Source organism: Hemiscyllium ocellatum, chromosome 31, assembly GCF_020745735.1.
Source record: "Hemiscyllium ocellatum isolate sHemOce1 chromosome 31, sHemOce1.pat.X.cur, whole genome shotgun sequence".
NCBI lineage: Eukaryota > Metazoa > Chordata > Chondrichthyes > Orectolobiformes > Hemiscylliidae > Hemiscyllium > Hemiscyllium ocellatum.
In genome coordinates, this window is record NC_083431.1 from 36729468 (window position 1) to 36757391 (window position 27924).

The following is a 27924-nucleotide window of genomic DNA, read 5'->3' on the forward strand; positions in this document are numbered from 1 at the left end:
AGAAGAATAACAGAAAGAAACACAGCTGAAATAAATGGTCCTTCTCAGATTAGCAGGCTGTGACAAGTGGGGTACCATAAGATCTTGGGGCCTCAGCTGTTCACCATCAATCTCCATGATTTTGATGTGAGGCCAAATATAATGTTTGTAGAGGGTAGAAACTGGATGGGAGTATGTGAGGAATATGGAAAGAGATTTCATGGAGATGAGGACAGACTTATTGGCAGATTGAATATTAAGTGGATAAATGTGAACTAATTCACTTTGATAGAAGGAAGAAGTATTTCTTAGTGAGAGATTGGGAAGCATTAACTTCAGTGATTGAGGTGCCCTTGTTCATAAGTTACTGACAGCTAAAATGCAAGTGCAGCATTCAGTTGGGAAGGCAAAATACCAAAAATGGTATTTTTGACTGGCTGCAAGAAGATTTGTGTCAGCAATTGCAAAGAATTTCTTCAGTTGTATAGAATCTTGGTGAGACTACACTTATAGGTTTTTACATAATTTTAGTTCCCTTAGCTGAAGTAGGATATTTTTTTCATTGAAGGGAGTGCAGTGGGGTTTCACCAGGTTAATTCCTAGAATGACTGGACTATCCTCTGAAGTTTGCGAATTCTTAAAGGGCTTGACAAGGTGAGCATTTCCTCAGTCTCAGTAGTGGAAGTGTCACAAATCAGGGGACATTGTTTCAGGCAAAAAGCAAACCATCTAAGAATGAAATGAGAATTTCTTCACTCAAAAGGTACTGAATCTTTCTAACCGCAGGGTTGTATAAGCTATGTTGTTGAGTATGTTCAGGATAGAGATTGATAGATTGTAAGATGCAGATGACTGCAAGGGATCTGAAGGGAGCATGGCAAAATGCTTTTGAGCTAGGTTACAACTGTGATCTAGAGTGGCAGAGTTGCCTTGGGATGACTGGTCTGCTCCTGGGTTTCTATGCATCCATTTAGGGACTAGAACTGCAATTGCACATTCATCACTGTCAATTTGGCAAAGTTTTCCTAAACAATTTAAAAGCAACTTACCACAGATGCTGAAAATCAGAAACAAAAAGAAAATGTTGGAGGAAGTTAGGTCTGGCAGAATCTCTGGGAACAGAAGGAGCTAACATTTCACGTCCAATATGCTTCTTCAGTTCTGAAGAAGAGACATAACAGATTGAAATGTTAACTCTGTCCCCCTCCCCAGATGCTGTCAGAACAGTTGAGTTTCTCTAGTACTCTTTTTATTTCCTCCTCATTAATGTCTGGGGACAAAATTGGGAGAGCAGTCTATCAGACTCGACAAAAAACAGCTTCACCTAGTGAAATTCATTGAATCTTAGCTTACAGCCACTGTCCCAGACATCACCACCTCCTCCTGTCCAACCAGCAGAGATGGTACAGACTTGTACAGTTTGGTGGGAGTTTCTTTGGGATCCCTCAGCATCCTCCTGCCACCATTTCCTGAATGATGGTGGATACTTTAACAAATAGCAGAAGGAGAAGGCTGTATGAATATCGCCATATTCGATTGTGGGTATGTCCATCATATCAGTAAGAAAGATGAGGCTGAAGTATTTTCACCTGCCTTCAGCCAGAAGTGCTGAATGAATGAATGACTCACTTGGCATCCTCCTGATGTCCTGATCATTACAGATGCCAAGTTAATAACTCTGTGATAACATGAAACAGTTGAAGGCAGTAGATACTGCACAGGCTATGGGCCCTTACTATATTCAGGCACTGAAGATTTGCAAACCTAATCAAGCTATTTCAATGCAGCTGCACCTCTAGTAATTACCTGACAGTGTGAAAAATGACACAAGTATGTCCTGTCCATGGAAAGCAGGACAAATCTAATCTGTTCAAATCCTGCCCCACCAGTCTGCTGTCGGTCATTGGTAAAGTGATGTAAAGGATTGTCAACAATTCTGTGAAGTAGCACTTAGTAAACAATAATCTCACTTAGGCTGAGTTTGCATTCCCTTCATATCAATAAGCTTCTGACTTTATTATAGCCTTGCTCTAAAACTGAACAAAGGGACTCGACTTAGTGAGGTTAGATTATGCCAAGATCTCTTTTGACCAAGTTTAGCATTTAGGTTCCTTAGCAAAATTGACAATTAGAATCTGGGAAGTTTTTATTAGTTAAAGACATGCCTAGTATAAAAGAAGTTTTGCTATACTTAGTGGGGGTTAATCTTCTCAATTCTAGGCCATCCCTACAGGACAACCTCAAAGATTGATTAAAAACTATCTGTTCAGCGATGGTATTATGCATCATTGAAGCAGGTGGGACATGAACCTAAGCCTCCTAGCTCAGAGGTAGAACTTTCTCAGACTTGTTTTTTTTTAATCAACCTGTCGGGTGTTATGACACCCTTCCGGAGCAGGTGAGTCTTGAATCCAGATCTCCTTGCTAGAGGTAGGGACCCAAACATTAACTTCTTCACTGTACTGTTGTAGATTCAACTATCTTTATCAACGATCTTCCTTCCAGCTTAAGGTCTTATCTGTGGTATTACTTGCTACTGATTACATGATTTTCAGCACCATTCACAACTCCTCAGATATCGAAGAATTCTCTGAACATATACAACAAGACCAGGACAATATCCAGGCTTGGGTTGCTACATGGCAAGTCATATTTTCACCACACGAGTGACAGGCAATGAGCATCACTAACACAAGGGGAATCTAATCCCCGTCTCCCCGTGACACTGTGAGGTTAACATTATTGAATTTCCCATGATAATTATTCTAGGAGTTATCTATTGACAAGAACCTGAACTGAACCAGCATTTATATACTGTGGCTTACTGGAACAATAAGTAGGAATAAGTTTATGACTGCCCAAAGCCTGTTCACCACAGCAAGGCACTTGTCAGGCATGATGGAGTACTCCCCACTTGCCTGGATGAGTACGTCTCAACATATTCAGGCCAAACCTTCTGTGCTGTTCAATTTTCAATGGAAAAACTTGAGTGTAGTAGGTATTACACTGTCACTGGAATTTGTGTTATATACTTTGCCTTCAACAAACTACTTCCAGGATATTCTACATTTTTCTTGGTGTCATCTCATGCAAGTGGTTCAATCCGTGACTGTTCTCTGCCCTTCCTAGATCAATGTGGATCAGATTCTCACCTGCATTCAATAGCAGAGCTGTTTGGAGTTATATTTTTCACTGTCTCAGAAGGTAACTTAATTGGCGAAAGACAGAAGAAAAGAAAAATGTATTTGTCAATGCAGAAGCAAGGGTAACTGTTGGCAGGACAGCAGAGGAAAGGAGAAAGAACTGACAATGGAAGTAGAGTGGAAATGGTGCACTATATTGACTGAACCTGATATGTATCTTTGCATTGTATACTTTCTGTAAAAAGTATCCATTTGTAAAATTAAATGTAGATAAAGTCATAATAGTCACTAGGATGTTTAACTTCTAAGCGGTGAATATCTGTTAAAGGACTGGATATATTCCATGGGGCATTTTCTATTAGCTTTCCCAAATTAGTAATTTTCACATATGGGCTTGGAAAACTGTTTGATCAATTTTCAAAAACACTAAAAATAAGCAAAAGGATGAAATTTGCAGTTTGGACCCACACACTGCAACCAGCTAGGCTTTTGGTTGGCTAGATAACTGGTGACTGTCATAAAAAATTTTAATTTTTTAAATATCAATAAAAGTTATATTGATAGTATGATCACTTATTTAAGTACACTTTTCATTATTAATTCATATTTTTATGGGATGAGAGAGTTGTCAACAAGACGAGTATCACTTGCTCATTCCCAGGTGCTTTCCCATTCTTCAGACTGAGTGCTTTTCTTGGTCATTTCAGTGGGTGGTTTGGATTCACTTGTGCACCAGCCTAAGAATGTAGATTTCCATCCCTAAAAGACACTAATGAATGGGTTTTTATGTCTACCAGTAATCATAATAGCGACAATGATACTGAGACTAAATTTCAATTTAAGAATTCTGAATTGATTTTTAAATTGCACCCCAGCTGCCATGGTCGAATTTGAACCCATATCCACAGAGCATTAGTTTGAGCCTCTAGATTACAAATCCAGTGAAGTTACTGCTAAGCCACCAAATTCCCTCAGTTTATCCTGCATGTTCCAGTTACCCATAGTTATAATGCTAGATGCCTGTGAACAATCTTAAAGTTTGAGTTACTCCACTGCATGGGAATGACATTTGGCTCTAAACCTGTATTTGTTGGCTGTTAGGTGAAACTACTGCCACATTAATCTTTTGATGTGTTCAAGCTCTGTATTTGGATAAGGGTAAATATGAAGGGATACTCAGTACAGCTTTGTTGGGATGGGATTGTGTCTGACAGTTTTGATTCAGTTTTTCAAGGAGGTGACCAGGTGTAAGAGCCCATGGGATCCATTGCATTGTTAAATTGGATTCAAAATTGGCTTAGTGGTAGAAGATTGAGTCATGGTCAAAAGTTGTTTTTCTGACTGGAGGCCTGCGTGCAATGATGTGCCACAAGTGGAATTTAAATCTGAATAGTGTGAGGCGATGCATTTTAGGATTACACGATAAATAGTAGGATCCTAAGATGTACAGAAGACTAAAGAGATCATAATGTGCGTGTCCACAGATCCTTGAAAACGACAAGGCAGGTGATTAAGGCAGCTGGGATTTTTTTTCAGTTGAAGCACTTAATGCAAGACCAAGGAGGTTAATACGGAGCTGTATAAGATTTTATTTAAGCCACATCCGAAGAATTGTATGCAGTTCTGGTTACCATACTAAAGGAGGGATGTAATTGCAATCGAGAGGTGCATAAGGGATTGGTCATAATGCATCCTGGTCTTGAACATTTCAACTATAAGAAACGAGTTAGGCTGCAGTTGTTTATTTTGGAGCAGAGAAAAGCTGTGGGGAACCTGACTGAAATATTAAAAATTGAGGGGACTAGATAGAAACTTTTGTAGAGAAGTTAAATTATAGGGCACATTCCTTTAAGGTAAAGGGCAGAAGGTGTCAAGGTAATTTTAGGAAGAATTTTTTTCATCAATGCTGATGAGTATCTGGAACTTGCCTGAAAGGATTAGATTTAGATTAAATTGGATTACTTAGTGTGGAAACAGGCCCTTTTGGCCCAACAAGTCCACACCGACCCTCCAAACAGCAACCCATTCCCCTACATTTACTCCTTTATCTAACACCATGGGCAATTTAGCATGGCCAATTCACCTGACCTGCACATCTTTGGACTGTGGTAGGAAACCGGAGCATCTGGAGGCAACCCATGCAGACACGGAGAGAATGTGCAAACTCCACACAGACAGTTGCCTGAGGCGGGAATTGAACCCGGGTCTCTGGCCCTGTGAGGCAGCAGTGCTAACCACTGTGCCACTGTGAAAGAGATGGAAACCAACACCACATAATATTTTAGATAATCACTTGATGCATCATGCTGGAAAATAGGACTAAATTAGGTAGGTACTTGAAGACCAGCATGGACATGATGGGCCGAAAGAGCCTCTTTCCACGCTGTGAAACTGCTGACTCCAGGCTTACGATTGATATTTTTAGTTTTTTCCCTGCTGCAGACTCTGAAACTTGAGACTGCTGCCCTAGAGTGTGCCTTTCTCTGCTCTGCCTATATACAGACTCTCCAAACATTACTGTTCAAAAAATTGACCATATTGCTCAACTTTGTAGTTAAAAATTGCACAACACCATTTTTTATAATCCAACAGGTTTATTTGGAAGCACTAGTTTTCAGAGCGCTCCTCAGGTGGTTGCGGAGATTAAGATCATGCTCACAGAATTTATGGCCAAAGGAGTCCAGTGTCATGGAGATGTGACACTGTAAACAATCTTAGATTAAAGCTTTCATCTTTTATAATGGGATTTGCTGGTTTCTGTTCTTTGATATGTAAATCTCAGAATTTATTTTAAATTACATTCTCAAGATAGCTCAGTTTTTTAAACAATAGGTATGAAGTCTGTGTTCCAATGCTATGTCAGACTGATAAACCCTCTGTGTAATTTTACATGGATCCATGCAGTTTTTGAGCAAAATAAAATGTAATTCTGCAAAAACAAATTCACTCCATAAGCTTTTATGTGTGCACATGTAGGAGCGACAGATTGAGTATGGGTGTGTGGGTGTGAGTGCGTGTGGTGGGTTATGTATGAGAAGGTGCGTGTGTTGGTGTCAGTGTGGGAAAGGGGCATGTATGTGCATATGAGAGAGAACTTTTATATGAGGGAGGGTCTACGTGGGAGTGTGAGTGTACCATGCAGTGGGGTCACCTGCCATGTGACATGAATCCCAAGGTCCTGGTTGAGGCAATTCCCCATGGTACCAAACTTTGCTATCAGCTTCTGCTCAGCTACTCTGCATTGCTGCCTGTCCTGAAGCCCGCCTTAGAGGATGGTCACCTGATTCTCCGAGGCGGAATGTCCCAGACTGGGAGGGAACATTCCTGGCTGGTGATTGTTGTACAGTGTCCATTCAGTAAAAAATGAGGTCTGCAGATGCTGGAGATCACAGCTGAAAATGTGTTGCTGGTCAAAGCACAGCAGGCCAGGCAGCATCTCAGGAATAGGGAATTCGACGTTTCGAGCATAAGCCCTTCATCAGGAATCATCAGCAGTGTCCATTCAGCCATTGTCACTTCGTAGTTGTAATACCATCTTGACAGTGCTGCACCCTACTGGAATATGCCTTTGGGATTGAATTCTCCAGCAAAATATTGACAACTAATCCTGGTGTCTCAGCAAATATGTATTTTGCAGCAAATTATCTTATGTGACAAATTGAAGTGAGAAGGAGCAATTTCAATCAACCCTTCCTATTGTATTGGTGAGTCCTTCATGCTAATTACTTTTGTGAAGGGACATTTCCTTTCAAGAATTTTAAGCCACTTCTTCTGTCTTGTACTATTTCATTTATCGCTGAAGGTGAATTCACAGACCTGTTAAAGTGTAGAAAGAGGCCATTCAGACATTCTGTCTGTATTCATGATTTGGAGGTGCCAGTGTTGGACGAGGTTGTACAAAGTTTAAAAATCACAACACCAGGTTATAGTCCAACAGGTTTATTTGGAAGCACTAGCTTTCAGAGCGCTGTTCTTTCATCAGGTGGTTGTGGAGTATAAGATCGTAAGACACAGAATTTATAGCAAGAGTTTACAGTGTGATGAAATGATATATGGAAAAAGACTGAATTGTTTAAGTCTCTCGTCTTTTAGAATAGGGCATGTTGGTTTCAGTTCTTTCATATGTAAGTCCCAGAAATTCTTTTAAAGTTGTATTTTCAAGTGAACGTTAAACAATCGGTGCCATGTCAGTTCAGATAATGCATTGAAGGTGTGAGGTTAAAGTCTGTCTGTCTGTGCCCCAATGTTCAGACTGATTCTGCTTTTTAAAAAAGGGATTTACAGAATCTTACATAAACTCATGCAGTTTTTGAGCAAAATAAAATGTAATTCTGCTAGTACAAACTTGAGTGTGCGGGTATGTGTGTCTGAGAGTGTGTGTATCTATGTGTATGTGTAAAGGGGTATCGGTCTGAGAGGGTGCGTGTGTGAGTGAGAGTATGGGGTGTATATGTGAGCGTATGAAAGACAGCTTGTGTATGAGAGAGGGTCTGTGTGAGCGTATGGGTCTCTAGGAGTGTGTGTGTGTCTGTGTGCATGTGAGAGAATATTTAGTGCAGTGGGGTTGCCTATAGTGTGACATGAAAGGTTCCGGTTGAGGCCTTCCCCATGGGTACCGAACTTGGCTATCAGCCTCTGCTCGGCCACTTCGCATTGTTACCTGTCCCAAAGTCTACCTTGCAGGGTGGTCACCCAAAGGTCTGAAGCCAAATGTCCCGAACGGCTGAAGTGTTCCCCGACTGGAAGGAAACTCTCCTGTCTGTCGATTGTTTGCAGTGTCCATTCATCTGTTGCCAGAGCCTCTGCTCAGTCTCGCCAGTGTACCATGCCTCAGGGTATCCTTGCCTGCAGCGTATGTGAGAGACAATGTTGGCCAAGTCACATGAGTACCTGCACGTACATGGTATTTGGTGTTCCTACGTGTAATGGTAGTATCGTGATGACACTCTGACATGTCCTGCAACGTCTGCAGTGACAGGGTTGTATGGTGTTGTCCTGAAGGCCAGGCAGTTTGCTGCGAACAATGATGTGACGGGCACTTGGAAGTACTCCAAGGATGCCCTCATAAAAATGGGGTACGATGCTCAATTCATCAACTGCCAGTCCTGACGTGCCACAGCAAGAAACCAGAATGATCACCTCAGGAGACAGACACAAGCTGCAACCAACAGGGTACCCTTTGACCCCCTCTCATACACTCTCACATACACACCCACCAATTCTCTCACAGACTTATACCACTTTGTACATAGACACACACTCTGTCAGACACTCACTCTCTTCCCCCACCCTACACCCCCCCCCCCCCCCCAACACGCACACACATATAAGTTTGTGGGGTGCATTTGTACTTGCAGAATTACATTTTATTTTGCTCAAAAACTGCATGAATCCATATAAGATTCTTTTTTAGAATCAGTCTGAACATTGGGGCACAGACTTTAACCTCAATGATGTGAGCTAACTTATTGTTAAAGTTCACTTGAGAATGCTACTTTAATATGTAAATCTCAGAATTTTTTTAAAGAACTGAAACCAACATGCCTCATCCTAAAAGATGAGAGACTTAACAAACAATTCAGGTCCTTTTCCATATATAATTTCATCACACTGTAAACTTTTGCTATAAATTCTATCTTACGATCTTATACTCCACAACCACCTGATGAAGGAACAGTGCTCCGAAAGCTAGTGCTCCCAAATAAACCTGCTGCGTGATTTTTAACTCTGTCTGTATTAGCTGTGTGTTTTTTACATTTGTTTTTAATCAACCTGTTCAGATTGACAGTATGATATGACACTCTGATGCAGGTGGAATTTGTGATAAGGATGCTACCACTTTGTCAAAGAGACCCTTCTGAATGTTTTTAGCTTAATGTGAATCTCCTGCCTCTTCCCCATAACCCTGCATATCTTCTTGAATCCATCAATTGAATCTGCCTCCACCATACTTCTAGGCAGTACGTTCTGTATTAAAGCTACTTGTGTAAAAATGTTTTGTTTTCTCACCAGACATTTGCCTCTTTTGCAAAATTGTTCAAAACTATGCCCTGGTTTTTGTCCCATTTTTGAATGGGAATAGTTTGTCCTTTTATACTCTCTGGCAGACCTCTCATGATTTTGAAAACTTTGATCAAATGTGCTCTTAATTTCTCCTTTTCAATGAAAGTCGTCCCAACTTTTACAATGTGTTCATCCCTGAAGCTATTCTCATAAACCTTTTCTGCACTCTGTCCAATGCATTAACATCCTTCCGATAGTTCATGCCTGGAACTGTATACAGTACTTAGCTGAGGTGTAACCAGTGTCGTTTTTAAGTTCAGTATCACCTTACTACTGTTGTACGTTCGGGTCTCTTGTTTATGAGGCCTGAAACATTTTACGCTTCATTAACGGGTCCATACTTGCCCTGTCTTTTTTTAATAGCTGATGTACATGTGCACCCTGGTGACCCTTCTCCTCCACGTTTTTTGGAGTATTACTCTTAATTTTATAGTTATGTACATCATTGAGCTGCTTGGTGTACTTGAGTTGGGGAGGGAGTTATTAATTGAAGACCTCTAATGGACAAGGAATACGATTCTGAAGTCTGAGTTAAAACAGAAAACGTGGGATTGTAATGTACAGAAATGGCATAGCAACCTTGACTCCGTCTTTTAACCAACATTGGTAATGCAGATTTGTAATTTCTTTAGAAGAATTAAACAGTGAATTTTGTTACAGCCCTGGGTGTACCAACAAATGCATTTAATCTATGGTTTTATGTTTATAATTATACCTCCCTTGAGAGTTTTAATCCCTGATCGATTGTCCAAAGCGGTACGGCAAAAGTAAAAGTTCTCCACAGGAGAGAAAAGAAGTTTCCGCTTGGGCTTTATTTTGCAATGCTCGCTTTTAACTATTTTTAATTACGGTAATTGCGACGATCTTTAAACTACTTAGTGTGTGGTGTGGGGCCAGTCAGTGCGACTTGAACTTGATAAGATGCGGTTTTCTGCTCATGAGAACCTATTGATCCTTCAAAAAGGCGGTGAAAGCTCCCACTAACCAACGTTTGAATTAATATCAGGCAAGTTTTATTTTTAAGTATAAAAACACAGCCTGGATGCAACATTGCACAGTATAATTCTATTGTTATGTGAGTCATTGCATGCAGCATTACCATACCGAGTCTGAATCACCGGTAGGGTGGGGCAAAGAGAGGAAAACTGATCGATGAGCTGCTGTTTGTTGTTCACCATTTACTGATTTTGTCGGTATCATAGCCCCCGGCGAAATGCACAGAGGAGAGATGGAACATGATAAATTTAACAATGAAATAATAGGCAGTATGTATTGTTTAAGACAGTTTAAATATTCGCTTTTGTCGAATGTTAGCCTCAGCCCAGCTTTCCAGAGCAGCGTGTCTCCTCATTGGTCATTAATGTCTGGTGCTGAGAAAATTAGCGTGGCATGTTTTGTTTTTCTAACTGTCTTTTTAAAATATCGAGTTTAGGTCTATTTCTTGTGGAAATAGCGATTTCTCGAAGTTGGTGTTTCAGAACAAATGTTTAAGGGCCTCATTAAACTGGTTTGTCTCGAACAGTCTTTGCTCCGCCCCTTTCCTTTTTGGGTTCGTCTGGCTGTCTACCCCACCCCCAAGTTATTATTGCCTTCTTGCCTCCGTTTCTTCTCTCACAGGATCAGGATCTGTGCATTTCTCCTTTCTCCCGTCTGTTAAGAATTCCGGTCTGCCTAGATTTCCTTAGTCCCCACTCGAATGCAGCGTCCACCTAACAATCTCTTCAGCTGTACTGTCTCCGGTCATTTTGTGTTTCACTCGTCACCACTATTTTGTTTCATTATGAGAAAGCACCCAACCCCCATGTTGGGAATACGTTTAACTTTTGTCACTAGAGGGAGATATCAAACTGATATTAGGTACTGATTATTGTTCAAATTAGGTTGTCTGTGCTTGTTGCATCGTTTGATTGCCTGCTATCCATTCTTCAATCATTACTTACTAATAGCTGTGTAGAAAAACACTTGTCAATTCAACTATGCACATGCTATGAATTTGAAACAGACTTTAAAGATCTTGTGAAAAGGGTTTAAATCTTTCAAGGAACCAGTTTTTTGATCCAAGAAATTCAAACTGCTCCAGTTGAATACAGATACTTTTCTTGCAGGCTGTGTCTTGTATAATAGTGGACTGCAGAGAGCTGCAGTGGGTGCTTCCTTTGATGCAGTACAGTTTACACAGTACTGATGTTCCGTAGGAGGAGCTACAATCCCTTTTCGCCCTGTCTCTTGAGCAGTAGTACAGCAATATGCACCTGCTGCAGGGAGTGAGCTGATTGGATTAAGTCTGAGAAATGCTTCCTTACATTATTCACTTTCTAGACAGTGTGGATTCATCATTTTTTATTTGATAGCAGAGACAGCGATGAAGGGGTCTGTACCAGGGTTGAATCCACCCACTATACTTCTGTCTAAGCTCCATGTACTGCAGCATCAGACTGGCCTTCACTGAACATGAGTCTGGCTGCTCACGTCAGCTGTTCCATGCTGAATTGCTTTGTGAGTCTCTGCTTTCTTTTTTCCTTCTGTTAGCTTTGCGGCCTGTGCAGCTATGGGTTGCTGGATTATTCTTGATATGCAGTGTGTCGGTGGGACCAGGGGGCAAAATCACATTGAATTAATTGATATTATTAGGGAGGAGAGGTCGACTGGTGACTAAGCATATTCTGTTCCACAGGGCCGAGGCAGCTCCTGCTTTCAGGTGATCTCATTGATGTGTTGGTTTGGCATTAATTAAAAAATTGACTCATTTCGATATTTCTATTTATTCTGAAGATTGTTCTGTTTTTAATTGTGTCATTCTTTAATATTCAGTTTTAAGCCATTTTTGCATTTTCCATTGTGGATTGAGATTTATTTTCTGGCTCTTGAATTTTCAGTATGTTATTTAAAAGAACATTGTACTTGCTAATTCAAGAGGAATCCAAAGAAAGGCTTCTATTTGTGAATTATAAGTATTTGAAATATATTTACTGACCTTGGTAGCTAGTCAGCCATGCTTTTGTATCCAAAACCAAGGTAGGCTGTCTTCAGATGTTTTAGAGAAATTATGCTATTATTTCAGTCTGAAGGTATGGCATTTTAGTAAGGAACAGCTGTTATGCATTTATAGTTATATCAGTTGAAGTAATTATGTGAAAGCTCACAGCCATTCTTCCTGGTTTGATTTCCACAGCCCAGTTCATGTAAATAGTGAGATTTCCATCTACTTAGAATCTTTTGTTATACATCTATTGTACTTACTAACAGAGAGTTCTATATAATGTCCAATGGTCGTGTTCTGCTGGGGATTTTCTGCTCAGTGAAATTTCTAATCAATAATGCTGCATGGATTGTTTGCAGTGGCTGTCCAGATTGATGGGCTGTGGAATGCTGTGGGGATTAGAAAGTGAAGGCCCAAATTAACAAGCACTAGAGCAGAGTAAGATTTTGCTGCAGAGGGCCTGGACTAACAGGATGTAAACCACAATAGAGATTTATACACTACTGAACAGAGTTGAGAGTTCAGTTTAATGTGCTGTAGAATATTCTGGATGGTTTGCTGGAGAGGATTCACACTATAGTTGATGAACCACAAGGAATTATCAGGAGAGGTTCTGGTTTTCTGGCCTGTTGATTGCAGGGATTGTTCAAAGGTTCAGAATAATGAATTGTAGAACAAAGTAGAGATGAATGGACACAGACCCGGGATGATGTCTTGAGATGTAGGAAGCAGTAGAAGTGGAACTGATAAACCAATTTTATCATTAAAAAGTGTTGAAAGAAATTGATTTAAAACTGCAAATAGTAGTAATTTCAGAAGTTAGTAAATTGAATGCATGTGAAGTTAAAGTTGTACCTTGATATTGTGAATGTGACTTCCTGCCCCTATCAATCTAAGCACTTTTCCAAATGCTTCAAGCCATTCCATGTAACTACTAGGCTCCCTTTGCCTGAAGCCAGTATAATTCGCATGATTCATATTCTTATTAGTGCAAGAAAAAACACCATGATGTACAGACACTGCATTGTAGATTCCCACAGGCTAATTACTTCAGCAAAGTGATGATTGCAGATTGCACTTGGATAGATTCCAACTGTAACCTCAAGATCAACCAGTTCAAGGAAATTGATGCCACAACATGTAGAAGGACCAGCAGTTATGGATACCATGTATAACACACATTTATGTATTTGGAATCTATAACATACATATTTCTGATCCTTTGTCTACGGTGTTCATGTAGTGCATATCTTCTATTCTTCTATTTTATCTGATGTTTCAACTATTAAAATAGATGTTTTATTGTAGCTGTCATGTGCTGAAGTTTGACAGGTCTTGGTGGTCTGAGCTACCTAGAGTGCCCTGATTGATACCTTTTCATAATTACTTTATCTATGCCTCCCAATTCACTTATACTTGGGTTCAGTTCTGTACTCTCATTAGTGAGCTCCATATCATTTCTCAAGATTTCTGTCATTCTAAATTTTGTAATGGCTCCACTGTTCAAATAATTTTGCAGAGCATACCTACTTCCAACAATATTGTTCTCTTCAAACATTGACCAGTACATTAAATGTCCATTCTGTCCATGGACCCTTTTGATTTTGCAAGGCCTTCCTGTTCCGGTTAAATTAGCTATTTTTGTTCTTTTTGTCAGGGATCCCATCTTCCATAATACCGTATTTTTGAAATTGCATCAAGTGCACTGAACAGAAATACTCTATGGCAATGGTCCCCTGAACTTTCAATTTCAGCATAGGTATCATGAACTTATTGTACCCCTTGCAAATTAAATTTCAGCAATAAAGTTACAAGTGCTTGCAAAATGTAACTGTTTAGATTGATTGATACAACTGAAACACATTCTTAAAACTGTATTACTTAGAAGATGGTGACATATTATGGAGTCGTAGAGATGCACAGTATGGAAACAGATCCTTTAGTCCAACTTGTCCGTGCTGACCAGATACCTAAATTCATTTAGTCCGATTGCCAGCATTTGACCCATATCCCTTTAAACCCTTCCTATTGATGTACCCATCCAGATGACTTTTAAATGTAATTGTACCAGCCTCTACCACTTTCTCTGGCAGCTTATTCCATACATGCACCATCCTCTGTGTGAAAACATTGCTCCTTAGGGTCCCTTTTAAATCTTTCCCCTCTCACCTTAACCAATGCCCTCTAGCTTTGGACTCCCATATCCTGGGAAAAGTACCTTGGCTATTGACTGTTTTCCTAACCCTCATGTTTTATAAATTTCTACACGGTCATTCCCCAGCCTCTGATGGTCCAGGGAAAATAGCCCCAGCATATTTAGTTGCTGTCTATAGCTCAAGCCCTCCAACTCTGGCACCATGCTTGTAAATCTTTTCTGAACCTTTTCAAGTTTCACAACATCTTTACTATAGCGGGGAGAGTGGAACTGAATGCAGTATTCCAAAAGTGGCCTAACTAATGTCCTACACAGCCACAGCATGAATTACCAACTCCTATATTCATTGCGCTGTCAACTAAAGGCAAGTACCAAACCCTGTTTCACCACCCTGTCTACCGGTGACCTCACTTTCAAGGAGCTATGATCCTCCACACCAAGGTCTCTTTGTTCTTATGAAGTACTGAATTAAGTATGCTGTGTGGATTCTGAAGTGATACAGTTTGTTAAATCCCTGTATTCTCGAATAAACAGTACACAGACAAACTGTCCTCTGGGGAGATTACATCAGTGCTTCCAAAGGACATCAAATCAGATTGATATTGAACAAGATTATTCTTGCTGACATTTCTGGAACTAATTTCTCAAATGTACTAGTTTTATAATATGGAAATTAGGCGGGAATGCTAATGTGTCCCTTATTTTGGAAATCAAACCATGATGTATTAAACTAAGCAAGCGTTGACTAATTATTTTTGTAACATATGTCACTGACAATAAACTGAATGAAATGTATAGTGTAATGCATTGGTCACTCTGAGACATTTGCATCACTTGGTTTTACACTTGCTTTTGCCAGAAAGTGATGAATGTACCAGAGCATATTAAGTTTATGCATGGATGAATTAAAGATTGGAGTAAGCCATTTGCCCCTGCTGCCTTGTTGTTCCACAAAACAAGTTAGGCAACTTCAACCAGAGTGTTAAGACTGAATTTTCCCAGATGTCTCACAATATTGCAGTCAAATCACTACGAACACAAGACAGTACCAATGCAAAACAGTCTTAACTTTATAAGAAAACAAGTTACAGTACAATGCTACCTCTAATCCTATTGGTCTTTTTAGATTAGATTCCCTACAGTGCAGAAACAGGCCCTTCGGCCCAACCAGTCCACACCGACCCTCCAAAGAGTAACCCACCCAGACCCATTTTCCTCTGACTCATGCACCTAACACTATGGGCAATTTAGCATGTCCAGTTCACCTGACCTGCACATCTTTGGACTATGGGAGGAAACTGGAGCACCCAGAGGAAACCCACAGAGACACAGGGAGAATGTTAGGTGCATTGAGAGCATGGTGCTGGAAAAGCAGAGCAGGTCAGGCAGCATCTGAGGAGAAGGAGCAGGACTCATTCCTGATGAAGAGCTTATGCCCAAAATGTTGATTCTCTGCTCCTCTGATGTTGCCTGACCTGCTGTGCCACACTCTTGACTCTGATCTCCAGCATCTGCAGTCCTCACTTTCTCCCAATGTATCCAGCATCCCTTGCTGTTTAATCAAGCTAGCAATCTATCTGTGTTTTAGCAGCCAGCAGGCTGCTACATCTGTCAAACCTACTCCACAATTCAAAAAGATCATAGCTTGATCTGATTGTGGCCTCGACTCCACTTTCCTGTCCACCCATGACATGATACCTTCAATTCCTTTGTTAGTCAAGAATCTGTCTACTTCTGACTTATAAAGTATTCAGTGCTTCTTCTGCCTCCTCTCTCTGGGTAAGACAGTTCCACAGACTCAGACATTCAGAATACTCTCATCCCTAAATTCTAAAGGATTAGTCCTAAAGTATTAATCCTAGTGTCTCCAACAGGGGAAGCATCCTAATTGTTGAGCAGCTAGTCAGAATTTTTTTTTGTCTCAATAAGGTCACCTTTAATTCTTCTAGACTTCATTGGGTACACACCAAACCTGTTCGACCTTTTCCCAGCAGATAACTTGTCATCCCAGGAATTGGTTGAATGAACTTTCTCTGTATTGCTTCTAAAGCAGTTGTTTCCTTTCTTTAAATAGGATGACCAAAACTCTTCATAGTATTGGATCCCTTTGGCACCTCACCTGTTATATTTTACAAGCCTGAAATTATCCATTTATTCCTAATCTCTTGTGAACAAACTAATTTTCTCTTCATGCTGACATGTTGCCCTCTAAACCATTTTTTTGCAATAGCCTGGGATGTGTTAAATGATTCTGGAATTCTAAGTATAGTCCATCTGCAGGTTTCCCTGTATCTATATTGCTCATTACTACATCGTAGAACTCTTAATACATTTTGTCAAACATGTTTTCTCTTTCACAAAACCACATTGATATTGCTTAACTGCAATAAGACTTTTAAAATTTTAAGTGTCCTGCTATAACTAATCTCAACAACAGATTTCAGCTTTTTCTACATGACTGATATTAACTGGTGTCTAGTTTCCTGCTCTCTGAAGCTCTCTTCTCTTGAGTACAGGAGTGATATATAGATAGGGTCTTTCTGGAATCTAGGGGCCATAGGATGGAGTCCTTCAGGATATGGGACATTTGTTAGCTTTTAATCCTGCAAATGCCACGTAGTAGTTTAAGGTTTGACTTCCAATCTATACCAATTTGGATTGGAGCAAGCATTGCTACAATTTATCTCAGAGCCCATGTGTAGCAAAGAGAAGCTATCATCTTAGACGACTGTTTCCTCAGTCATCAACAGAGCGAGCTTGAGGGTCTGAATGACTGTCTTCTGCTTGTAATTTGTATATTATTTAAACCATATTAAAGAGCTTTACATTTGTGTTTGAAAGGCTAAGGAACATAATATAGGAAAGCAGCAATAGTAATGTGTTCAGTTTACATATTCTGAATTCTGGTTAGAGTTTACATAACCTTTGTAATTTGTGATCATCTTGCCACAATTATTGGTGTGAGGATGCACTGGGCTAGTCATTTTATTGCAATATGATAAAGCCAAACTCTTTTTTTTTTGTGTGAAGTACTATACTGTCCATGAGTGGGACATTTAGGTATCTGTTCCTAGTCAAAATGCATCCAGCATCTTTAACCTCCATGGAAGTTGCTGCACAAGTTCATGTTTCTATTGTAGTTTCTTCCATTCTAAGCATGCCATGCATGTTGTGTGTGTTGGTATCTGCCTTTCTGATGCCATGTCTGCTTTTCTTGCCAGGGTGAGGAGGGGCCACCCAGTTTGGAGTACATTCAGGCCAAGGATTTATTCCCACGGAAAGAGCTGGTAAAGGAGGACGACGATCTGCAGGTAGAGTCTGCTCACTGACGATCTCTTTGTCCCCAGCAAAATGCTTTGCTGTGTGATGTTGCACAGTCTTTCTAACTTTTGCTCCTCATTTCATAGTAGTTAAGTTCCACGTGCCAGTGCTTTCCTTCCTTACTTGATGGTGGCATACTACTTACAGCATGGCACAGCACACATTGAATATTCCATTATTATTACACACCATGCAAATAATGTTAATATTCTTGAATAGATCTGTTCAAACTACAGGAAAATACCCTTGTACTAGTTAGTCATAGAGATCTACGTATGGAAACAGACCCATCGGTCCAACTTGTACTTGTCAATTAGTTATTCTGATCTAATCTAGTTCCGTTTGCCAGCACCCGGCCCATATGCATCTGAACCCTTCCTATTCATATACCTATCCAGATGCCTTTTAAATGTTGTAATTGGACCAGCCTCCACCACTTCCTCTGGCAGCTCATTCCATACATGCACCACCATCTGCATGAAAAAATTGCCCCTTAGGTCCCTTTTTAAATCTTTCCCCTCTCACCCTAAACCTATGCTCTCTAGTTCTGGACTCCCTCACCCCAGGGAAAACATCTATCCACCCCCGTCATGATTTTATAAACCTCTATAAAGTCATCCCTCAGCCTCCGATGCTCCAGGGAAAACAGCCTATTCAGCATCTCCCTATAGATCAAATCCTCCAACCCTGGCAACATGCTTGTAAATCTTTTCTGAACCCTTTCAAGTTTCACAATATCCTTCTGATACGAGGGAGACCAGAATTGCACACACTATTCCTGAAGTTGCCTAACCAATGTCCTGTACAGTTGTAACATGACCTCCCAATTCCTATACTCAGTCGTCTGACTAATAAAGAAAAGCATTCCAAATGCCGCCTTCACTATCTTATTGACCTGCGACTCCACTTTCGAGGAACAATGAACCTGCACTCCAAGGTCTCTTTGTCCAGCAACACTCTTCAGGACCTGACCATTAAGTGTATAATCCCTGCTCTGATTTGCCTTTCCAAAATGTAGCACCTCACATTTATCTGCCACTCCTCAGCCCATTGGCCTGGATCTGATCAAGATTAAGTTGCACTGTGAGGTAACCTCCTTTGCTGTCCCTACACCTCCAATTTTGGTGTAATCATCAAACTTACTAACTATAATCTCCTGTGTTCACATTCAAATCATTTATCTAAATGACAAAAAGCTAACTGTCTTTTCTGCCTTATTGCTCCAAATCACAAGTGACAGATTTATAATCTGAGTACTTTAGTTAGCTATTTTTCTTTTCCACTGTTACTGGATGCTTTACACTATTTAAGTACCTATTAGAAACATTAAAACTAGCTGCCATACAACTTTGTGAACATACTGAACAAAATTGCTTGTAATTCTTAGTAAAGCTTTTTACGTACAGAATCACCACTACATTTGGCACTGCTGGGTCGGCATGGATTAGTGTTTGTGGTCGAATAGATTCTGTTTGTAGTCTTTTTGTTTTGCACTTTATTGCTACTCATAAAAGGTCAACATGAAAGAACCATTCATAATACAACTGCCATAGACTGACACCTTTTACTGCTGCCCTAGTGCTGATTATACATGATCTGCTATTTACATTAATATTTCATTACGTTCCAATGACAAAATGCATTTTAAATATTACAACAAGTATAGTTTGAGGGCATGATTTCTATTGGATTGCTTCAGTTAAGTGGGCAGCAGACATCATATAGTTAATTTGTTTTTCTTTAATAATCATTTGGGGGAATGTGGCAAATTCCAACATTTATTGTCCATTCTTTTTAGGCCCTGAGAAGGTGATGGTAAGCTGCCTTCATGAACTGCTGCAATCCAGGTGGTGTAGGTAGAGCCACAATGCTGTTAAGGAGGGAATTCCAGGATATTGACCCAACAACACTGAAGGAGCAGTAATTCTCCAAATCAGGATGGAGAATAGCTTGGAGAGGAACTTGCAAGTGGTGGTATTCCCATGTACTAACTGCCGTAGCCCTTCGAGATGGTAGTGGTCATGGTTTTTGGAAGGTGCTGCCTAACAGCTATGATGAATTTCTTCAGTGCGACATACAGGTGGTGATAGCGCAACTAACATCTCAATTTCTGACCTTATGATGAAGGGCAGGTCATTGAAGCAGATGTAGATGGCTTGGCCTAAGATGTTACCCTACAGAATTTCTATGGAGATGTCTTAGAGTTGAAATGATTGACCCTCCCACAAGCCTTTGTGCTTGGTATGATTTCATCAAGTAGAGATTTTTCTCTTTACTTCCTATTTGTTCCACTTCTGCAAGGACTCCTTGATGTCTCACTTGGTCAAATTTGGCCTTCATGTTATTTTGATAACGTGAACTTTCTCCTGAACAGGTAAAACTATTTTATATTAGCGATCTTCTACAGCGCAACTTTCTGTAGCGGTTTTCTATACGGCAAGGTTGTAGAAGAACACAACTGTCACGTTATTGCTGAACGACCTGTATGCTAGACTGGGTAAGGATGGTAAATTGCATGAACAGTCACTCATATCTCCCCACTGGAATTCAGCGCTCTTGCCTACATCTGAATCAAGACCAGAATGAGGTGACATACAAAATGGCATAACCCAAACTGAACAACAGTTTGCAGGTTATTGCGATGTAAATATTACTTGATAACTGTTGATGACCCTGTACATTTTGTCATTTACATAAATGATTTGGATATGACCATAAGAGGTACAGTTAGTAAGTTTGCAGATGACACCAAAATTGGAGGTGTAGTGGACAACGAAGAGGGTTACCTCAGATTACAACAGGATCTGGACCAGATGGGCTGAGAAAGTGGCAGATGGAGTTTAATTCCAATAAATGCGCAGTGCTGCATTTTGGGAAAGCAAATCTTAGTAGGACTTACACACATGGTAAGGTCCTAGGGAGTGTTGCTGAACAAAGAGACCTTGGAGTGCAGGTTCATAGCTCCTTGAAAGTGGAATCACAGGTAGATAGGATAGTGAAGAAGGTGTTTGGTATGCTTTCCTTTATTGGTCAGAGTATATAGTACAGGAGTTGGGAGGTCATGTTGCGGCTGTACAGGACATTGGTTAGGCCACTGTTGGAATATTGCGTGCATTTCTGGTCTCCTTCCTATCGGAAAGATGTTGAGAAGCTTGAAAGGGTTCAAAAAAGATTTACAAAGGGTGTTGCTGGGGTTGGAGGATCTGAGCTACAGGGAGAGGCTGATCAGGCTGGGGCTGTTTTCTCTGGAGCGTCGGAGGCTGAAGGGTGACCTTATAGAGGTTTACAGAATTGAGGGAATGGAAAGGATTAATAGACAAAGTCTTTTCCCTGGGGTCGGGGAGTCCAGAACGAGAGGGCATAGGTTTAGGTTGAGAGGGGAAAGATATAAAAGAGACCTAAGGGGCAACGTTTTCACGCAGAGGATGGTACTTGTATGGAATGAGCTGCCAGAGGATATGGTGGAGGCTGCTACAATTGCATCATTTAAGAGGCATTTGGATGGGTATATGAATAGAAAGGGTTTGGAGGAATATGGGCCGGGTGCTGGCTGGTGGGACTAGATTGGGTTGGGATATCTGGTCGGCATGTACGGGTTGGACCGAAGGGTTTGTTTCCATGCTGTACATCTCTATGACTCTGACCTGTCCTGTCATTTTACTGATATTTGAGAGTGATGGGGCAGTAATTGGCTGGATTGAATTTGTTCTGCTTTTTGAGTGCAGCTTCATGCATTTTCAGGTTGATGTCAGTGTTGTAGCTGTACTGGAACAGCTTGACTAGGGAATGGCAAGATTTGGTCCACATGTCTTCGATACCGTGTTGGAATGTTGTGAGGGCTCATAGCCTCCGCAGTATCCAGTGTGTTTGGATAGTTCTTGATTTTGAGGAAGCTGAGATGGAGCCTCAGCATTCAGCATTTCTGGCTGAAGGATATAGCAAATGCTTCTGTCCTTTGTCACTGATATGTTTTGGGCTTCTCTGTCATTGAGGATGAGAATATTTGAGGAGCTTCCTCTGCCAGCCCACCATCCTTCTCAACTGTGACAGCATTACAAAGCTGAAACATTGATTGTGGAATTGCTTAACCCTGTTTGTCAGTTGCTGCTTAAGCTATTTGGCAAGAGTAGTCCTAAATTAGAAGATCAGTTTCTATTTAGCATAGTAGTAGTACCAACATACTCCACAATGTGAAGGTTTGTCTTTGTCTCCATGAGGCCTGTGAGGAGGTCACACTTACAGATATTGTCATGGAGAGGTTGAGGCGGGAGGGAAGGCATAAATGCATCGTAATCAGCAGCAGGTTTCCTTGCCAATCGTTGACGTGATACCATTGAACATCAAGGGCTGCCAGGACAACTCCATTTTGACCTGGTACCACTGTGCTGCCACCACTCTGCTCTGTCTTGCTGGCAGGATGGTGTTAGTGTTGTGTGGAACTTTGTGTAAAGCATGATTGTGAGAGTATAACTATCAGGTGGTTGTTTGAGTAGTCTGTGAGGTAGTTCTCACAGATTTGGAAGGAAGACTTTGCGGAGTTCATAAGGCTGGTTTTGCTGTCGTTGGTTCCTGGTTCTTTGGCAAGCGCACAGTCATCTGTTTTGTTTCATTATTTTAATTAAATCCATTCAAGCTTTGATCCAACTGAATGGCTTCCTTTGGTCATTGCGGAGGGGAATTGACAAATAACCATATCGGTGTGGGTTGCAGTCAACATGTACAGGTCATTCTTCTATAATGTGTGTTTTATCAGCACAAATTGACTGTAATGCAATTCACGAATTGTGAGCATTATTTTGATAATGTGAACTTTCTACTGAACAGGCATAACTATTTTCTATTCGTGATCTTGAACAGTGCGATTTTCTGTAGCGGTTTCAATCGCTCAATTTTTCTGCAGCGCAAGGTTGTAGAGGAACGCAATTGTCGCATTATAGCAGAACGGCCTGTAAGCTAGACTGGGTAAGGATGGCAAATTGCTTTTCATAACAGTCATTAGTGAAGCAGTTGGGTTTTTTTAAACAAAAACCAACACTGGTTTCGTGGTCATTAGTATACTTTTAATTCTAGACTGTCATGGTGGAATTTAAACTCTAGTCTCAGAGCATGATCTAGATTACTAATCTAGAACAGTGGTTGCTTTTATGTCATTTAAGTTTGTTCATGGGATGTAAGTCCAGTCAGTATATTTTATTATTTATTCCAATTGTTCTTGAAGGAAAGTTCCCTTGCTGAACTGCTGCACCATATGGTGGGCCTGTAGGTCGAGCTATTAGGAAGCGGGCATCAAGACTTTGATCCAGGGACAGTGAAGGAATGGTGAGAATTCCAAATACGGAAGAGAACTTGCAGGCTCCTATGCTTCTGCAGCCTATGTTCTTCTGGGTGATCACGGTTATTGAGTTGGAACATCCTGTAGCAGGAGTCTTGGTGGGTTATTACAGTGCATCATGTAGATGGTAGGCACTACTTGTCGCTGTTTGTTAGTGACGGAAGGTGTTTAAGGTGGATTGTGCGTCGAATTCTCTATCCTGATGAAGGGCTTATGCTCGAAACGTCGAATTCTCTATCCTGATGAAGGGCTTATGCTCGAAACGTCGAATTCTCTAATCCTGATGAAGGGTTTATGCTTGAAACGTCGAATTCTCTAAGTTCCGTCAACTCAGCACCGCCCTCCTAACCTGCAATCCTCTTCCTGACCTCTCCGCCCCCACCCCACTCCGGCCTATCACCCTCACCTTGACCTCCTTCCACCTATCCCACCTCCATCGCCCCTCCCCCCTACCTTTTATCTTAGCCTGCTTGGCTCTCTCTCTCTCATTCCTGATGAAGGGCTTATGCTCGAAACGTCGAATTCTCTATTCCTGAGATGCTGCCTGGCCTGCTGTGCTTTGACCAGCAACACATTTGCAGCTGTGTGCCAATTAAGCTTTATCCAGGATTAGAACCCAATCAGCCCTAAATATTGATTCCCTCCCCTACCAACCAGGTGGGTGCTTTATGTGCATTGCAGGACTCGGCTATGTTTGCTCTCTCCTTGCATTAAAGCTGGATCATCTATATGATAGGTTAAAGGTGTTGATTAGCGTCACAACTCTAATTCAATTTTTTTAAATCCTCAACTAGGATTTTTCAGTCATGTCAGCAGGATGATGCATGAGGTCTGGATTTTGTTGAAGTGTTCTGGTGGTTGAGGAACATACTATTGTTAACTGCAAATTGGTGGGAAAGTGAATGTCTGTGAATTATGAATTGCCGCATTGCTGACCAATTTGCAGCATTCTGCATTTACATGTTAAATGCTTGACTTTAGCACAATGTTTAATCTATTAAATGAATGTGAAGACGCCCTTTTGATGTATGAATTGTTAATTTTCACAATAACCATCAATTAGCTTCTTCCTAGAAAGCAAGCACTTGTAAGTGTGGAGTTTTTTCTTGTTATGAAGGTTGTGTTTATTGTGAATGTACCCACCAGGTGGTGCAAACAGTGGCCTTAATTTCGGAAATGAACTGACAGCACGGCAGTGACTGAAGTGTAAATAATCAGGAGAGGAGCACTACTTGGTACATGGCAGATGATGAGGCAGTGGCTGGAGAGGCCAGGCACACCCACCCCCATTCTTTGCCCTGCCCTCCTGAGGAACCAACTTCCACTTCACTACCCTGCCTTTCTGATAGGAGCACACTATCACTGTCACACGAATCTGTGTTGTCATCATTGCGTGTGCAGATGCTTCCTGTAGCAATTGGGTGACATCACTGGCTATGCATGTGCAACGGCCATAGTGCATTTTGCATAATCACTCTGAAATCCAAAACTGTCTTGTGTAATAGAGAGCAACAGCTGAGAGTCTCACTGGGAGAGGTGGAATTAAAATATAGCTTTCCATGTTCTTTGCTTTAATGTCCCACATTCAACTTTCACTGCAGAGGTCAGAGTGTCTGCCCTTCTCCAGTTACAGTCGTAGAGATGTTCAGCACAGAAATAGACCCTTCAGTCCAACTCATCTATGCCGACCAGATATCATAACCTAATCTAGTCCCATTTGCCAGCATTTGGCCCATATCTCTCTCAACCCTTCCTATTGATATACCCATCCAGGTACTTATCAAATGTTGTAATTGTACCAGCCTCCACCACTTCCTCTGGCACCTTATTCCATACATGCACCACCCTCTGCATGAAAAATTGCACCTTGGGTCCCTTTTATACTTTCCCTTCTCTTCAAACCATGTCCTCTAGTTTTGGATCCCCCACCCTGCAATTTACAATTTAAAATGTAAACTCCAATTAATTTGTGCTAATAATTAGGTTAAATTGAATTTTAGTAAGTTGGATCTGGGATCTCACCGATTGTAAAAGAAGTAAATTCGTTTTTTTTTTAAAGAAATATATCACGTTATTAAGTTCCCCTTTGTGGAACTTTAACCAACTACTAAAGGAATGGTGTGAACGAAACTGTCTTAACTTTAGGGTGATCAGATCTTCAGAGCACTTTGATGGACATACTATGGAACTGAAGGATACTGTGGCATTCCTCTCAATCCTATTCTAATCAATTAAGTTTTTAACTATATTAATAAAATTTTACCACTTTTGGCCAGCTGCAGCAGAAAGCAAAATTGCATTGCACTTTCAACAACTTGAAATTAAAAGTATAGATGTTCTCTGCCACATTATTATTGAGAGAAAGCAACTTTCTTGACATTGCCTCAGCACTGGGGGAGATGTCAATGTACATCTGTTTATTAGGTTTTTTGGCATCCTTGGCAACAAGGGAGAACACAAACGAAGAGAGAATCCTAGCAGGCAAGGCTTGAATGAAGGCTGAACACTGCTATGTTATAGCGGTGATAACATTTTAAAATTAACTCATTGATTGTAAATTGCTTTGGAGCTTTTTTGAGATCTTGGAAACTGTTATCTCAATGTAAGTATATCTGTCCTTGCTAAACAGCTGATACAACACTGGGCAAACAGCCTCCAATTCAAAGATATTTTCTGTTAATGTTTTAGGAGTCAAAATTGAGTGTATTTGCCATAAAATCACTGAGGGCTAGTTTTCACTTTTTAAGTTTATGATTTTTGGCTGTAAAAGACTAAGTTTTAATTTTTATGGTTCTGATTGTGGACTGAAGTGAGAAAAGGACTGTTCTTTTTAAAACCAAGGATTGTGTAAAAGATGCTTGAACTTTCCAAAGCAAATTGTTTGACAACAACCTAAGTGCTGTTGAGCTGCAGTTTGCTCAAGCAGTGAGCAAGTCTAATTGCACACAAGCTGGAGCCAAGGGATAGGAATAGACATTTAGCCAGCAGCAGCAGGTAGCTAATTGGCCTGGTTTAAAGGCAACCTGTTATCAATAACAAAGGCTTTCTGCCTGTCGACAACTATGTGAATAACTCCCAGGTAACTGATCAGTTCATGGGCAGAAGCCATCAGACCTCGAGAAAGCAAAGCGCCATCCTTTATCTATACCAAGAATAGCTTGAGCCTGAAGAAAGTCCATTTATTTCTTCTCTTCAGATGCTGTAATCTTTGACTTTTAACTAACAGTTCAGAGATGTAGATATGAGCGAACTCCCATGTACCTTTTAAGCAAGTTAAAGTATCTGGAGTGGGAAGATCAAGGAGCAGCCAGTTCTAAAAAAGGCAAAAGGATCACTGAGCAGACCTTTTGAACAGCGACCATTGGACTGTCTTCCCAATCTTTCTCCCAATCATGACACTTTTTTTTCCTGTGTGTGCACGTGCCTGCATTGGGGAAGTTTTATAAAGAAATTAGTAAGTTTGTTGACAGTTCATAATTGTTTACCAGTAGTTAGAATCCATTTTCTTGTAATAAATAGTACACGTTACTGAGAGTTTACCATGTAAAGTGATTCGATTTGATTTATTGTAGTCACATGTACCTAAGTACAGTGAAAAGCTTTGTTTTGCGGCCAGTGCAGGAAGATCATTGCAAACAAGAACATGCAGATCATAGGGTTATAAGAAATGTTAGAATAAGATTTGCTCCAGAGAGCTCTCAAAGTAATTAGTGTGTTTATCAGTTTGTTGTACTGGTAGCTCTGCCATAAACGTGCATTAAGCAATATTGTCTTGCTATTTTAGGAAGCAATATTGTCTTGCTATTTTAGGAAGGAATATTTTAGTCAGAATCTGTCAGAGCAAGAAACAACAGTGTTGAACAGTTGGTAATTTACAGCACTGGAAGGGGTAATTTGAGTTCATAGGGTCCATGCTGTATGAGAGCAACTTCTACAGACGTGATATATGTTGATTTAAATTAGATGGATATGATTGATGATAACCCACAGAAATAAAACAAGTCTCTGTTAAATACACAGAACTGGTGGTGTTTTTAATCAATCTGTTCAGGGAGTTTATGACACACCTCTGGAGTAGGTGGGACTTGAGCCTGGGCCTCCTGGCTCAGAGCTAGGGGCACAGAAGTGCCACAGAAACTCCCACGGGGATCTACAAAAGACAGTCTGTTCAGATGGGACTTGTACTTCAGCCTTCTACCTCAGAGTTGGGAACACTACCACTGCACCAGAAGAGGTGGTGTTATAGATGTTTTCTAATCGACCTATTCAGAGATGTTATCACACTCCGGTGTATCCGAGATATCTGTGGGAAACTAGGGAAGTGCTTGTTGGGCTCCTTGCTGACATATTTGGATCATCAGTAGTCACAGGTGAGGTGTCAGAAGACTGCAAGTTAGTTAATGTGGTGCTACTATTTAAGAAAGGTCGTAACAAAAAGCCAGGGAACTATAGACTGATGAGCCTAAAATCTGTGGTGGAGGGAATCCTGAGGGACAGGATTTCTGTGTCTTTGGAAAGGCAAGAACTGATTGAGGATAGCTGTGCATGGGAAATCATGTTTCACTAACTTGTTTGAGTTTTTTGAAGAAGTAACAAAGAGGATTGATGGGGGCAGAGCTGTGGAAGTGATCTATATGGACTTCAGTAAGGCGTACAACAAGATTCCTTATGGTAGACTGGTTAGCAAGGTTAGATCACGTGGAATACAGGGAGCACCAGCCATTTGGATACTGAACTGGCTCAATAGTAGAAGACAAGTTGGTGGTGGAAGGTTGCTTGTCATACTGAAGGCCTGTGATGAGTGGTGTGCCACAAGGATTGGTGCTGGGTTCACTGCTTTTCATCATTCAAATAAATGATTTGGATGTGAACGTAGGAGGTAGAGTTAGTAAGTTTGCAGATGACACCAAAATTGGAGGTGTAGTGGACAGTGAAGAAGGTTACCTCGGAT

At 40.7% G+C, this 27924-nt stretch overlaps 1 protein-coding gene across 6 annotated transcripts in view; it reads left to right on the forward strand.

Moving 5' to 3' along the window:
- The window catches only part of mtmr4 (myotubularin related protein 4), a 148687-nt gene that overhangs the window by 54360 nt on the left and 66403 nt on the right, over window positions 1-27924 (forward strand). For 4 of the 6 annotated variants that reach the window (XR_009646392.1, XM_060848451.1, XM_060848453.1 and 1 more), the window contains exon 3: window positions 17542-17631. The exons of the other annotated variants lie outside the window; for them this stretch is intronic. Coding sequence is in view for 3 of the 4 variants with exons in the window: in XM_060848451.1 (XP_060704434.1) it covers window positions 17542-17631 (90 nt within the window). In the remaining variant the exon portion in view is untranslated. The remainder of the gene's footprint in view (window positions 1-17541; window positions 17632-27924) is intronic. 6 annotated transcript variants of the gene reach the window in all.